General features: G+C 46.1%; 1 protein-coding gene across 1 annotated transcript in view; it reads left to right on the top strand.

The window, feature by feature from the left end:
• Positions 1–13,905, top strand: part of FHOD3 (formin homology 2 domain containing 3) — a 450,577-nt gene that overhangs the window by 264,077 nt on the left and 172,595 nt on the right. The window contains 1 exon segment of the mRNA XM_044382961.3: positions 312–406. Within this exon segment, the coding sequence (XP_044238896.1) occupies positions 312–406 (95 nt within the window).

The following is a 13,905-nucleotide window of genomic DNA, read 5'->3' as shown; positions in this document are numbered from 1 at the left end:
GCACACAGATATAGAAACATAAAAACATGCATTTATACATCAAGACACACAGCAACAACAATCACTAGATTTGGTACCTTAATTGCATCTTCCAGACACCAGGAATAGCTCTTGCTTCCTCTGCCATGGTCAACACCTTCTCTCCGAGATGAGATTTAGCTAATGTCAGAGCTCAGGAAATCTCTTCAGGTTTGGTTCGTGACACACCGTGTACTTACAGTATGAAAATCTCAGCTGCCATTATGTCTCCTGAAGATTACATGTACATATAAAACCATAATGTCTCCTCCTTTTTCTCCTCTCTTTTGTAGCTTTGGGCCAGATTATGTTGTATGTGGATGGGATGAATGGAGTCATAACCCACAATGAAACCATTCAGTGGCTGTACACTCTCATTGGGTCAAAGGTAAGAGAAGGTTGTAGTTGGACATTTCATTCAGTTTGCATGTCACCCACCTTTCTTTTTATTCTCTGAGCTGGCTTTGCAGAAAGAAATTCTATTCAGCTTGGTTCCAAGCCCTGTAACAGGACAAGTGAGGGACTATGGTTTTGTAGATCTAAAAATACACTCAAATTGCAAAAAGCTTTTGAATTTTTAATGCATTTTATGTTTTCTTCTTTTCAGCTTTGATCAGGTGCTTTCGGCACCTCTGGGTTTTAGTGCTTAATTAAAAGATTGTACCACAGAGAGAGTATCAAGCTTAGCTGCTCTGTTCCATCTTGCAGTTACTTAGGGACGTATTTTTATGTTGTACATAGGTTTATGCTTATTCCTATGTGCAGTAAGGGAATGTGAGACCACCTTCCAACTCTCCCATCGGTTATAGAAGTAACTAACATGGAGTACAGATGGACCAGGCACTATAGTAGGTGCTTTACAAGCATGATCTCCTTTAATCCACAGAAGCCCTTGATGAGATAAATAACATTACCCCATTTTGTAGTTGAGAAAGTAGTGCTTAGTTAGGAGGACCCTCTGATTTCCCCCACAGATCTTGGCATGTGGTGACTTTATCCAGGCACGATGTGGCGTGAGGTCCCCACACTCTGGAAGTGCTCCACTAAGAAAACAGACCTCCCCGGCTCTTGAAGTGTACCGGAAGCTGGGCAGGGCTCTGGTGGGGTCCTCCTGGGTCCTCCCATGGGGCCATGGGAGACCCACTTGGAGGGGGGATGGAGGAGGTGTAAGAAGGGATCCTGTCCTGAGCAGGTGTGAATGAACCCAGGCTGGAATGTGGTCAGCTTTTGGGGTGAGGATGGGTGGGCATTGTGGAGGAGATCAAAGTCACTGTCGTGTTGTGGGCACCAGGGTCAGGCAGAGCGGCATCTAGGGGTCCGGAGGGGAGACTTGAGCCTGACTTACACAGGTCACAGAATCAACAACTTTTTGGGCGGGTCTGGAGAGCATGCGGTCAGCCCAAACTGTTCCCCGTCCCCGTACTTGCTCCCACGCACACTTCGGCAAGCCCATCAAGGCTGGTGGGCGCTAGCATCTCGCTCGTGGTGGCAAGTCCCATCCCTTGGCCCGACCTCTCCTGTTACCTGCTTCCTGAAGACGCTTCTGTACTTCAGGAGTGAGTGCTCAGCTGTGATTTGACTTTGGAGAACAGATCCCGTTTGAGGTTTGTGGTCCTTACAGACTTTCAGAGTCCTGGTGAGGGCGCCCTTGTGCGGTGGGGAGGGCCTTTTCTCTGTGCGTGGTGTTGATACGCAGGACTCCTTGGGTCCCAGATCCGTGGTTGACCCTTACATCTCCCTCTCATTTTCCTTTTCCTCCTATTACTGATGATAGATTCCCAAACACACACATGTCATAATAGAAATAGCCATGGTTTCTCTCAGAAGGCTGACAATCTTCTCTCTCTTTTTTGTATTTGGCTTTGTTTTCTATGGAAAATGGAAATGACTCTATTTACAAACAGCCGTGGGTGACCTTAGATGCTGAATGACATGCTGGCTTTGCCAGGTTGAATTAGGCAGGCTGTGGGAAGATTTATATCTCCTATCCTGTTTCAGTGTTTTCTGTTTTTTCCTCATGCTGGGAGCCCTCCCCCATCTTCATGTTCATTTGGAAGCTTCTCCCTTCCCAAGGGTCTCTGGATGGTCTCGAGGACCCCACAGTCGAGGGAGATGGAAGGAGATTCTGCAGTAGAAATGGACTTTTGGTGCATGTTGTAGACGAATAAAGAAATCTTTGGGGGTGTCTGGGTGGCTCAGTTCGTTAAGTGTCCAACTCTTGATTTCGGCTCAGGTGGTGATCTTATGGTTGAGATTGAGCCCTGCATTGTGCTCGTTGAGCTCTGCCCTGGGTGTGGAGCCTGTTTAAGATTCTCTCTCTCTCCTGCTGCCTTCCCTCTTTCCCCCATCCAAAAAAAAAAAAAAAATCTTCGTAGCTTTAATACAGCCATGATCAAACACCAATAGCCAGCCCTACTTCTAAAAGGAAACAAAACCTACATACTTACAGCAGGACACATGACAGTCTTTTAGCTCATCAGCAGGAAGGGCATAGAGTGAAGGCAAAATCTAGGTGGTGGGACCCGAGGAAAGAAGCAAGGATACAGAGGGAAAGGCACAAAGAAAGAGGGGAAGGTGGAGAAAAATGAGAGGAGAGACCCCAGGGGAGGAAAAGAAAAAGAGGAGAAGAGAAAAAGAAAACAGGCCAAACAGAGATCATTTCTCTGCTCAGTAGACGGGAGGAGGGCTCAGAGTCTAACCTGTTGCAACACAGTCCTGCTGATGTTTCTTGAGAATCATTCTTTTAAGGAAAGCAATTGAAAGGGTAGTGCCTGGGTGGCTCAGGCAGTTAAGCCTCTGCCTTTGGCTCAGGTCATGATCCCAGGGTCCTGGGATTGAGCCCCACGTCAGACTCTCTGCTCAGCGGGGAATCTGCTTCTCCCTTTCCCTCTGCCAGCCACTCTGCCTGCTTGTGTTCACTCTCTCTCTCTCTGTCAAATAAGTAATAAAATCTTGAAAAAAAAAAAAAAGGGAACCTCCTTATTGCATTTCTAAATAACATGGAGAAATCATAAAATTCAAAGTCTTCAAGAATGAGTGTGTCGGAATTCTGCCTCCCCAGCCTCCTTTCCCTGCCCAGCACCCACATGTTTGTGACCCTGGGCATCTGTCCCTGGGGCCTCTGTCTAGGGTGGGGCATTTGCTTCCTTCCCAGCTGGGGATTCAGTGCTGGTTTTTCCCCATCTTTTATTTCCCAAAGGGTCCATAATCATCTCTGTCTCCTGTGCTTGACCCTGAGTTGGTCACTCTGAAGGCGAGAAAATAGAGCACATGGTCAGCCTGAGCCTTGGAGCTTGCAGTGTTGTGAGACAGGACTATGGGTGACACCCGCCACCCATGTCCACTTACTGTGATGTCAGATAAAGGTCTCGCTCTGCTCTCCAGGGTGTGCTCGGTTCTGGGCTAGTGGCTGAAAGTCAACAGTGGCAGCAGCCACCGAACTGATGTTTGGTGTAGTTCTCATGAGATCATCTCTTGTTTGCAAAACCAGTAACGGGGACCCTTGACATTCCCCCCTCACCCCCGTGCCTGGATAGCGAGGATCTACGAGAAGCATGGCTGCACCGACCTGAAACTCATAGGTCTGGAGAAGGAAGCCTCTGTCCCCTCCTTACACATAGGTTTCCCCGTTCACATGAAGAAATCAGGAAAGCCAGAGGTCCTAGGGCTTTGTTTTGATTCAAAGCCCGATTTCTCAGAACCTAAAAGGTTTACGTTAAGATTCTGTTCATTTTGCCTTAAACAGGCACAGTGTTGATACATGAAATCTTGGGTTAGAGAAACCTTGTCATTCTGTTTTCATAATTCTTCATTTTCCTTCCATGAAAGGCAGCAAGATGTGATTTTGCAGCCTGCCAGAGGGTCATTATGCAATGCATATTTGCAGATATTTGAGACTCCTAGCCAGAGGAGAAAATGATGCATTTGCAGCCAAATAATCACTTTTTAAAAGAAAGAAAAAAAGTGTTTTCAATAAAATGTTTCATTTTATTTACAAAAGCCCATCTTTAAACTCCCCAGTCAGAGGTATGAAGCAGATGCCCATCCCATGACTACTTACACAGCATGGATTTTCTTCTCTTCCTACATCTGGAAGTCTAATTAATTGGGGTGAGATGATTTGGCTTGTAGAGCCTGGCCTTTTGTCACTCTAACACAGAAAGTCTGTCTCTCCGTATGGATCCCCTTCTGGCCCATCGGGGAGGCCCCAGGGCCCCCCACTTCCTTGTGGGTTCTCCAGGGATGCCTCCAGTCATGAAATCTGCACTTTCTAGTTGGCTGTCCACCTTGGCTCGCCCTGCTATCTCTCTTTTTCTGTCAGCCCTGTGGAATCTAATTTCTCTTAGCTGTGCCCCAGGTTGCTGATCACAGATCTCTAGGCTTTCTTCGTGCCTGGCTGGCGACAGGCATGCTCACACACTATCAAAACTGTGGGATGGTGACCCCTAGGCACAAGTTGCTATGGAAACAGAATAATGGACACATGGGGACATTTTGAGGAAAAGCCTCCTAGGTTTGGGTTTCTGGATGTGGATACATGAAAGCGGGAATCAAAGATAGGGTCACAGTTTTGAGTCAGGGCAGCCAGGAATCTGGTATGGCCTCTGGCAGGAACGGAGAAGTTGCATATTGGGATTCATTGGCAGGAAAGCTTTGACACCTTGGTTTTGAGGTGAAGGTCGTGTCCACAGGGAGGGCTAAGCCAGGGCCGCCATGGTGGCAGCTGATCCAGGAAGAGGAGAGGAGATCCAGGGAGCCCTTTGGTCTCGGGTCATTGGCATGTCACTGCTGTGTGATCCCTTCAGATGCCCCACATGGAAGTGAGATCTGAAACTCTTTGAGTTATGGAATATCAAACAGAACCCTGGCCTTGAAGAGATGGCAAAGTCTTGTTAAAGATGTTCCTGATACTCACCAGCCACCTTCCTGATCCTTCTCGAGGCAGAGGGAGCACCATTGCTGGGCCCTGGAATAGGTGGGAAGCCTTCCTTCCTGGGACCTGTGTCCACCTCTCTGACCTTAACCAAACATTATGCACTGCTGTTCAGAGCAACACACCCTCACTTCCCCGTGGAAGCTCTTTGAGTATTTAAAGCCATTAACATGTCATCCTGTCCAAGCTAAGCTTGATGGTTTCCACAGATAGTCCTTGGCGACATAATTTGCAATTCCTCAGGATACTGGAGACAGCACCCCCCCACACACACAAATCCCACTTTGACTCACTAGGCTTGCAGCAGCCGCCCTGGGTGCTGGCTCGCATCAGACTGATAATGCACTAAACCTCCCAGGGGTTTTGTTTGTTTTTTATACATCCTTATTTGCTAGTTTCTCCCATTCTGCACCTCTGTGACTGATTTACACCTGAACATAGGGCTTTGTTTTTGTTCCCCTTGAGATCAGGTCAGAGGGCCAGCCTTAAGATTATTTTGCATTTTGCTCTGGCCATTCATCATGTTAACCGTTAATTCTAGTTTTATTTAACATAAATTTAACAAGTGGAGCTTCTTTGTTCTTAACCACAATGTCGGTGTAGGCAAGGGTGCCTAAGCCGGTGAATGGTGCTTGCAGGTCGACACTCATCACTTGTTTTAAGACCATTTTGGTGCAGTTAGTGGGAAGGCACCCAACTTTGATTGGCCAGCCTCATTTCTTCGTTGGGTTCCAAGGTCAAAGTCAAGGTACGCTACATCTGCTGTTAAGTGCGGAGCTCTGAGACCAAATACAGCTGTGTGATACTTTGGGTGGATTATTTTTTCATCTATAGAAGGGGGATAATCTATGAAATAGGGATGCACATAATAGTGAAGAATATGTAAAACACTGCTGATTGTGTCTGCACGTTAGTGCCCAGTGTTGTGAGCTAATCTCTCTTTTCCCACAACTTCTACCAACTTCCTGTTTAAAAAAGGGAGGTATGCTCAGCCAGCCAGAAGCTGCTTTCCAGGTGTTTCCTTCTCTTTCCTAAGCGCTTATAAGACTTCCATCCAGAAAGCCTTTGGAGCACATTGCCAGGGATCAATAGAGGGCTTCATAAAGTGTGGGCTCTCCATTTTCGACTTCATCGGTAATCCTTTTTCTGAAAATTGGGACATTAACGTTGCATTGTTTGAGGTGCCTGCGTCGTAAAGTCTCAGAACGGCAAATACGGTGCTCACTTATTCTTACCCGTATCATGAGGGGTCACGTTAATTAACATGTTCACATGTAAAAACTGAAACAGAGTTACTGTGTTGAGAAGTCATTATCCGAATTCCTGTTCTCACTCTAGGGGAACGTCATATGTACTATTGTTTGAGATACATAATTTTCCAAGGTTTTTAATCTCTGCATCTTTGGATCTTCACAGGAGGAAACGGAGATGGTGTGCTTCATTAGTATCCTTTTACCTTCAGTGGGATGCTCGTTAAGATGTTCCTGCGTCGGGCTTCTCTGTCCAGGAAGGGAAAGTTTTAGTCTTTAAAGTGCTGCCTGTGATTGACATAAAAATATGCTTCGTGTGGTTAAAACTGATTCGCTCTCCTTTCCTCTGCTGCATTTTGGGCAATTTCTGCTGACTTATGAAGTTACCTGATTCTGTGCTCAGCTACGCGAGTCTTCCTGATGAGCTTGTGAAATACAGTCTTCATCTCTTTTACAGTGCTTTTTATTTCTAGCATTTTCATCTGACCCTTACGAGTTTCCCTCCCCTGAAATTCCTCATCTGTTCATGTACATTGTCTACTTTTTCCACCAGAATTTTTAACATACTGGTCCTTGTGAATTATAAAGTGCCAACACTGAGTTAAATCTCGTTCTGTTGATTGCTTAGTTTCTTGATAGCACGGGTGGGGACTTGGGGTTTTTAAAACTTTCAGTGAATTTTTTTATGATCAAAAAAGTAATATTGTCTCTTTGTCTAAAACTTTAGAAATACACAAAAAAAGTAAAAATCACCTGAAATACTTCTATATAGATTTAAACATTAACTTTGTACTTTTTCTTCTAATCTTTGGAATCTTTCTTACATAGTTAACTCTATAGTACCAGCATTTTCCTGTGTTATTACACTAAAACATTAAAACCCATTTGATAGTCATAGAAAGGGACTATAGTTCATTTGACTTTTCTCATATTAATTGAGTTATTTCCGTTTAAAGAGCTTTGTTACTAACTTCATGAAAACATAGTGAGTGAGGTGGTGTTTGAATATTTTTCCATGTTTATCAGTGGATCATTTTTAAGGTTTAAAAAATTGTACAAATTTTAATGGCATGTTCAAGTAGTATTTGTGTTAAAGAGATGGTGGGTCCAAAGGGTGATCACCGTCTTGCTGGTTACTTGGCTACATACAGCCAGAAAACGAATTCTCACCTGTGTGATCGCTTGGAAGCCCCATATGAGGATAATCTCAGCGGAAGAAAAAGAAAAAAAAAGAGAGAAGTAGTAGTTCCACTCATTATGATTATAGGAAAATGTTACGGGGAGAGACCAGAGATTTGAGGCAGACCTTACAGGAGCCCGTATGCGGAGAGAACCCGATGGTTCTCCATCAGCAGGATGGGTCTCCAGCCACAGGGCTGGACAGCAGCTTCTTCCGTCCACACTGAGATGATCCACTTCAGGGAGCTGATTTGTGGTAGGAACCATGACTCTCAAGAGGCTTGTTGATAAACCAGAATAGTAGCTAACTAATTTACACAGGTAAGATCCTCATGAAACAGGAGCAGGGGTGGGACTTTGACCCTTCTGCCCTGGTAGGGCATTTGGTTGAGGACTAGCAGCTGTGTTTTGGCAGCTGAAGAGACTAGGAATGGGTGGTTCTAATAAGGAGGAATATTTGGGGTGATGTAGAAACCCCAGAGGAGCCGGAGCGCTGTTCCTCAGCAAGCAGTGCTCTAGGCGAGTTGGTTGGGCAGGAGAACCAGACCAAGTGTAGGCTTCTGGGAGCCGGCCTGGGAGTGGCCCTGCAGGCTCAGGGTTGCCCTTGCCAGTGCTGCTCAGCTCGCTCGCGAAGCCTCTCTCCACCTGCCAGGGCTCACCTGCCAGCATCCTCCACCCACTCTAAGTTGTCAAACTCTCACTAATTCACATTCACCATTCCTCAGGCTTAGCTGTCCTCTGTCATGTTTCCAGGGCGGATTATTTACTTAGGAAAGTTCTTTAACCTTGATTACAGCTCCTAAGAGCATATTTGTCTCATTTCCCCAAGGCTTAAATTTTTGCACCAGAGGGAAAGATGGGGCTCCCCATGGTACAGTAGAAAGAATCAGATTGGCCTTTGTGTTTTCCTTTGACTTTCTTCAGAAATGAGTCATGTGACAAGTTGGGTAGCCTTCCAGAACACGAGACTTTGCATCTGAGAATGGGGATATCACTAACTGGACAAGGACCCAACTTGTTGATTTCTCTCCTTCATTTTGTAAATATCACCAGGGTGTTCTTTAAGGCAGTAGTTTAGTGCAGAGTTTTTGGTGTTCCTTAGTTAACAATAACAGAGTGAATCTGTGTTACCTATTCTCAACCAGCTCCTCATAACTCCATTGAGTGTCCTAAAGGAAAGTTAGCAAAGTGGGTATGTTTTGGCCTTGCCCATTCTTATCCACTGTTCTCTAAAGAAACCTCCTGCTGAACCCCTGAATTTTATCTCAGTAGAAAGAAAATGTTCATTTGTAGCTTTTTTTTATTATTTTGATATTTGTTTCTGAATACTCTGCTGTATCTTGCATCCTGCAAGATTTCCTCTCCACTAACTAGTGAAGTCTTAAGGGGTTCCCAGACTCACACTTGGCTACTACATGAATCACAAGTGTAGCTTGGTTCCCTTTTTACAAATTCCATTAGGTCATAAGCAGGTCGGTTATCAGGCCCTGAGGCCATAGCACGTGGCTTTGGTGCAGGTGATGTCCTGTCCTGGCAGATGCGCCAACCCTGGTCTCCATCCCCCACCGCCCCCATGCCAGATGCCTGCAAAGCCATGGCCCAGAGTTCTGTACTCAGGTAATCTGTTTGGGCCCACACTTGATTTCTGACCAGACCCATCTCATTTTGGAGACAGTCTCTTAAACGGGGATAGATTCAGGGTCTGAGGTATCTGTTGGACTGTTTGATAACCAGTTGAAAATGCTTTGGGGCCTGTTCTGAGCTGCTGGCTCAGGAATTCTGAGCTTAAGGATAATATGTCTTTGGAATAAAGTGTTTACATGAGAAGGTCTTAAAAGTAAGTGTCTTTAGTCACTTGGCTCTTTGTTGTTAAAATACTCAGTATATTCTTAGTTCTGGTAAGCTGGTAAACAGTGTGGCAAAGCTTTAGAAGTCAAGTTATCTTACCAATTTCTAATTCAGCTTTAATAACGAGCACCCGCTTCTAGAACATATATTTATGCTTTTTTAGTGGAAAATGAAACAAATAAAATGAAGCATGTTTTTCTAACTTCCTTTGTAATTTAAATCCTGAGGTTTGGAAATTGTTTTCTTTTTATGGTTGTTGAATTTTTAGAAGAGGAGTAGGAATTTGGAGATTTTTTTTGGAATACTTTTATTTCTACTTAATAAGCAGCATATTTGACCTTCTAAGTATAGTTCTTGTGTTTCTCTAAGTACAATAAAACATGAAGGGAGCTCCAGTTTGCTCTAACGTGCAAGATGACTGAGAAACTGGCTTTAATTCCTTTTCCATACATCTGGTAGTTACATTTTATCTAAAATCCAGACACCTGGGTTCTGTATCGGCTGACGCCACACTCTTTCTGTGGGTTGGCCCAGAAAATTAAAAAAAAAAAAAAGGGAAAGTGCTATGTTGACAGTATCCTGCCACCCCTCCCTCAGGCTCAGCCTCCCTGGCATGGAGGCGACATTGGATCCCCAAGTTGTTTATGGAATCTGGAGGTTCAATCCCTGGACTGAGGCTTGACCTGACAAATATTACATCCCTTGGTCAAAAGGCATCTCTGTTCCTCTGAAGGCTCGTGGCCTCTCTTTTACGCCGAGTAAGAATGGAGTGCAAAGTGGTAGTTGCAGCAGAAAGTAAAGCTCAGCCCAGTGGCCCCCAAAGTGCGCTAAATACTTAAGAGAAGCACACTTCACAGCTGGCTTCGTGTTCTTGTCCTGCCCTTATAACAAAGGGGTTGTCTCAGAGTCCTGTTAAATACTGTGATTTAGCTACTTGGTTTAAAGCAATATAAAGCATAATTTATTATAATGGACTTGTGTTAAAATAGAATACCAGTATTCCCTAGGATATAATTACATAAAAGGCAGGTAACGTGCAACTCAAAGGCTGAATCTAGACCCCCAGCGTGTTTCCTCTAGCCCTAAGGAAGGGGCATTATTTGTGGGAGCATGAACCCAAAGGCTGTCACACAGCTTTTCTCTTCCACAGGCAGCTGGATCGGCTCCAAGCTGGTTCTACTGACTCTCCCTCCCCACTGTCAGGGCTGGCTTCTGGCAAGTGCTCTCTTTCCTCAGCAACCCGACTCTGAGGGCTTCTAGTACAGAGAACACTCGTTGTGGAGTGTGGAGGTATTCTCAGTCCTCTCTCAGCAGCGAGATGAGCATGTCTGCGAAGACAGGACCATGGCTTTGTTATCCCCTCACAGAACCTCGTTGGGTGCTGGGCGTCTGGAAAGCACCCGATCTTGTTGAAAGAAGCAGCACAGCGTCTTGGGATGGGAGGGACCTTAAACGGGGTAGGCCATTCCGCCACCATCCAGGTTCTGAATTTCTTCTGCAGGGGCGTTAGCAGGTGGCCCCTCAGAAACCTCCAGACGTGAGAAATGTGCCCATTTGGCTTTGTACCACTGCTTCTGAGACCGACTCCTTTTTGCCCTGTATTCCTTGGACTGTTTTATGACTGGTTGCTCTCTCTTCTCATGTGATCGATGAGCCTTCACAACGAGAATCAGTTCTTACTGACTTTCCTTTGATGTTAGACAGATGGGCGTATGTTTGAGCCTTTAGTAAGTCATTGCAAAACATGAGGGAGCACCAGGCAGAACTGAAAATCCAACAGTTCAGATTGGAGGGACGCTGCCTTGTCCCTTGGAGGAGCCTTCAGAGGCTGAGCTGGGCTGTGGTGTGTGTGCTGGCCCCCGGGTAGCTTGCCCCCACCTTCCTCATTCATGGTCCTTGCTCTTGCTGCCATGCTGGGCCTGCCTCTCCGGTCTGTCGCTGGCCTGTGGTCTGTCCCTTCCCAGTGGATGCGGGCTGGCGGCCTCCATAGCCGTTCCTATTAGAATGTGTCTCAGATCAGTGCAGACGCACCAAGTGTGGATTTTTCAGAGCTTTGCGAGGAGCAGCGTGTTTGGACTTGGAGGAATGGGTGTGTGGCCTCCGCTGTGGCTGTTCCAAGGCTTTGGAGGGTTTTGACTGCATTCCAGATACTTGTGGGCATCAAATTAAATGATTTCTGGATAAATAAGGGTTGATGTAGAAACCTTTTAAAGTAATGTGCTTTTATTACTTTCAAGTCTCTACAGTAATGCTAATAAGGTATTTCTGGGGAGGAGTCCTGCTGGACACATTTGGTGATTAGTTAGGACATGCTTTGCAATCCGTATCATGTATTTCCATAAATTCACATTCTGCTCTTTTTTCTAAAGTACTTTAGCTATCGAACATGTTTGTTAATTTCACATAGTTAGGCTTCCAAACACACATAAATGTAAACTTAGACTCAATAGAAGCCTAAAACCATGAATCAGAAGAGTTTGGTATTTTTTTAATAAAAATACAATGCCAAAAGAGCTCCAAACATAGCCCTTTACAGCAAAGCAGAAGCAGACATGAATAGACATGTTAAGACCAATAAAAAAAGACTTTGCTAGAAAACAGTAGGTTTTTTAAAAAAAATTAGCCTCATGAGGGAGAATGGCTAGGGGGTTCTGGGTCCCTGGGACTGTGTTGGCCAAGATCTTGTGACCACAGAGATGCTCAGGAAGAACCTTGATGAGAGGGGCACAAGGGCAGCCCCCCCGCTGAGACCAGCTCATGGGAGGAGTGGGGTGGGCACCAGCCAGGATCTTGCCCAGGAAGGCACTGAGAAGGCTTAATCTACTTAATAATAGTCCGCCCACTGAGGAAGTTGCCTGGGCTTGCTAGGTTGTTTTATTTACTTAAAGAACTGTCTACAGCTCTAAACATACAAAGATAGAACAGTTCATTATGCCTTGCCTTCCCCTTCTACCCCCAACCTTGTGGTTGAAAAAAATACTCTGGAATTCAGTCTGTTCCTAGTCTGAGAGCAGAGGACTGAATGCAGGACTCAAGTTATGCAGGTAAAAACTCTCTAAAGAGTTTCGAGCCCTCTAAAGAATTCCGTTTTCGGGGTGGTAAGGACATAATGGTGAGGACAGAAGCCCAAGGCACCGCTTGTCTTCAGTGTGATTGTGGAGGGGCCCCAGCTTTGCTGAGGATGAGGGTGGAGTGGGGAACGGCTTGCTCCACTGACATGAGGGGGGATGCGTTTGAAGACCAAGCCTCACCTGCAGCCCTGACTGGTCAGCTGCTCTGGGAGAGACGCTGTTTCTGGTGTGTCTGAGAGAACACCTTTGCTGCCAGGTGCCTATGTCTTCGTTGGGGACAGTAGAGGAATGTCAGCTGTGTATGTAGCAATTTCAGATCATGATAAAGGATGAAAAGAATATAACGCCCTGATAGGAGAGTGACCAAGGGGCCCCTTTGGATGAAGGGGTTAGGAGGGCATTTCCCATGAGGGGGAATAAGAAAAGGCCTGTTCTGTGGTGACTGTTTCTAGGCAGGGAATATCCCCTGAGAAGGCCTTGAGTCATGAACAAGCTTTGGTATGTTAAAAACACATAGTCACATGACTGCAGAAATGTAGGTGGTGGGAACACACCGGGTGAGAAGGAGTGACAGGTGAACCATGACAGCCTGTGGGAGGGGGTTCCATCCTGAGCTCGGTGGGCCATGAAGGGAGGGTGGAGAGTGCAGGGGTCACTCTGGCTACAGCTTGGGGAATGAACATCAGGGGAGGCAGGGACAAGTCTGGAAGTACTGAAGAGGCTTTACAGTGGTCCAGGATGGACAGGGAGTCAGAGAGGTGGATGGATTCAGGGCAGCTCTCAAGGCAAGCACTCGCAGATGGATCTGTTGTGGGAATGGGGTGAGAAAAGTGCAGGGTGACCCCCACTGGCCACTCAGTGTGTGGCAGGACCTTGTGATGACATGGGGAGTGGAAGGAACAGGCTGGGATGGTAGGTGGGATGGAATGAGCACATGTGAGATCAAGGGTTCCCTTTTGGCCACCTGAATTTGAGGTGCTTGTTAGCATATAAGTAGTGATGTCAGGGGTCAGGTGGGTGTCAGAGCCCAGGACTTTGGTCATTCCTGAGGTGCAACAGTGAGCATTGAGTCACAGATAGAATTTAAAACCAAGAGACTGGATGGACTCCCCTAGAGGGAGCGTATGGAAAGAGAAGGAAAGAATGCAGGAATGAGCTCTGAGGCCTTCCCCCACCTAGAGTTTGAGTACCCTAGAAGGAGCCAGCAAAGGAGTGGCCATTCGGGTCAGAGACGGGTTGGCCATGGTGACAGGAAACTGTTCTTGGAGGAAGCAGTTGTGTCATGTGCTGTTGGGGGTTGCGGTGAGCAGAAAAGCAACCATTGGATTTAACAACATGGAGGCCATTGTCAACCCTAACAAGAGAAGTTTAATTTGCACGATGGTGATCGAAGCCCTATCAGACTGGGTTGAGGTGTCTGTGGGAAGTGAGGAAGTGGAGCCAGGGAGTGTGGCAATCCTTCTGAAAAGTTTTCCTGTAAGGGGGAGCTGAGAACCAAGGCACTGGCTGGAGAGAGACGTGGAGTCAAGGAGAAGAGAGTTCACTAGGGAAGTATGCCAGAGTTTCGAGAAAGGGCAAGGGGGTCGAGGTGTTTGCATGACTTTGG

This window comes from Ursus arctos, unplaced genomic scaffold (assembly GCF_023065955.2).
Source record: "Ursus arctos isolate Adak ecotype North America unplaced genomic scaffold, UrsArc2.0 scaffold_17, whole genome shotgun sequence".
Classification (NCBI taxonomy): Eukaryota; Metazoa; Chordata; class Mammalia; order Carnivora; family Ursidae; genus Ursus; species Ursus arctos.
The sequence above is the reverse complement of the archived record's forward strand: the minus strand, read 5'-3'. Positions and strand labels throughout refer to the sequence as shown.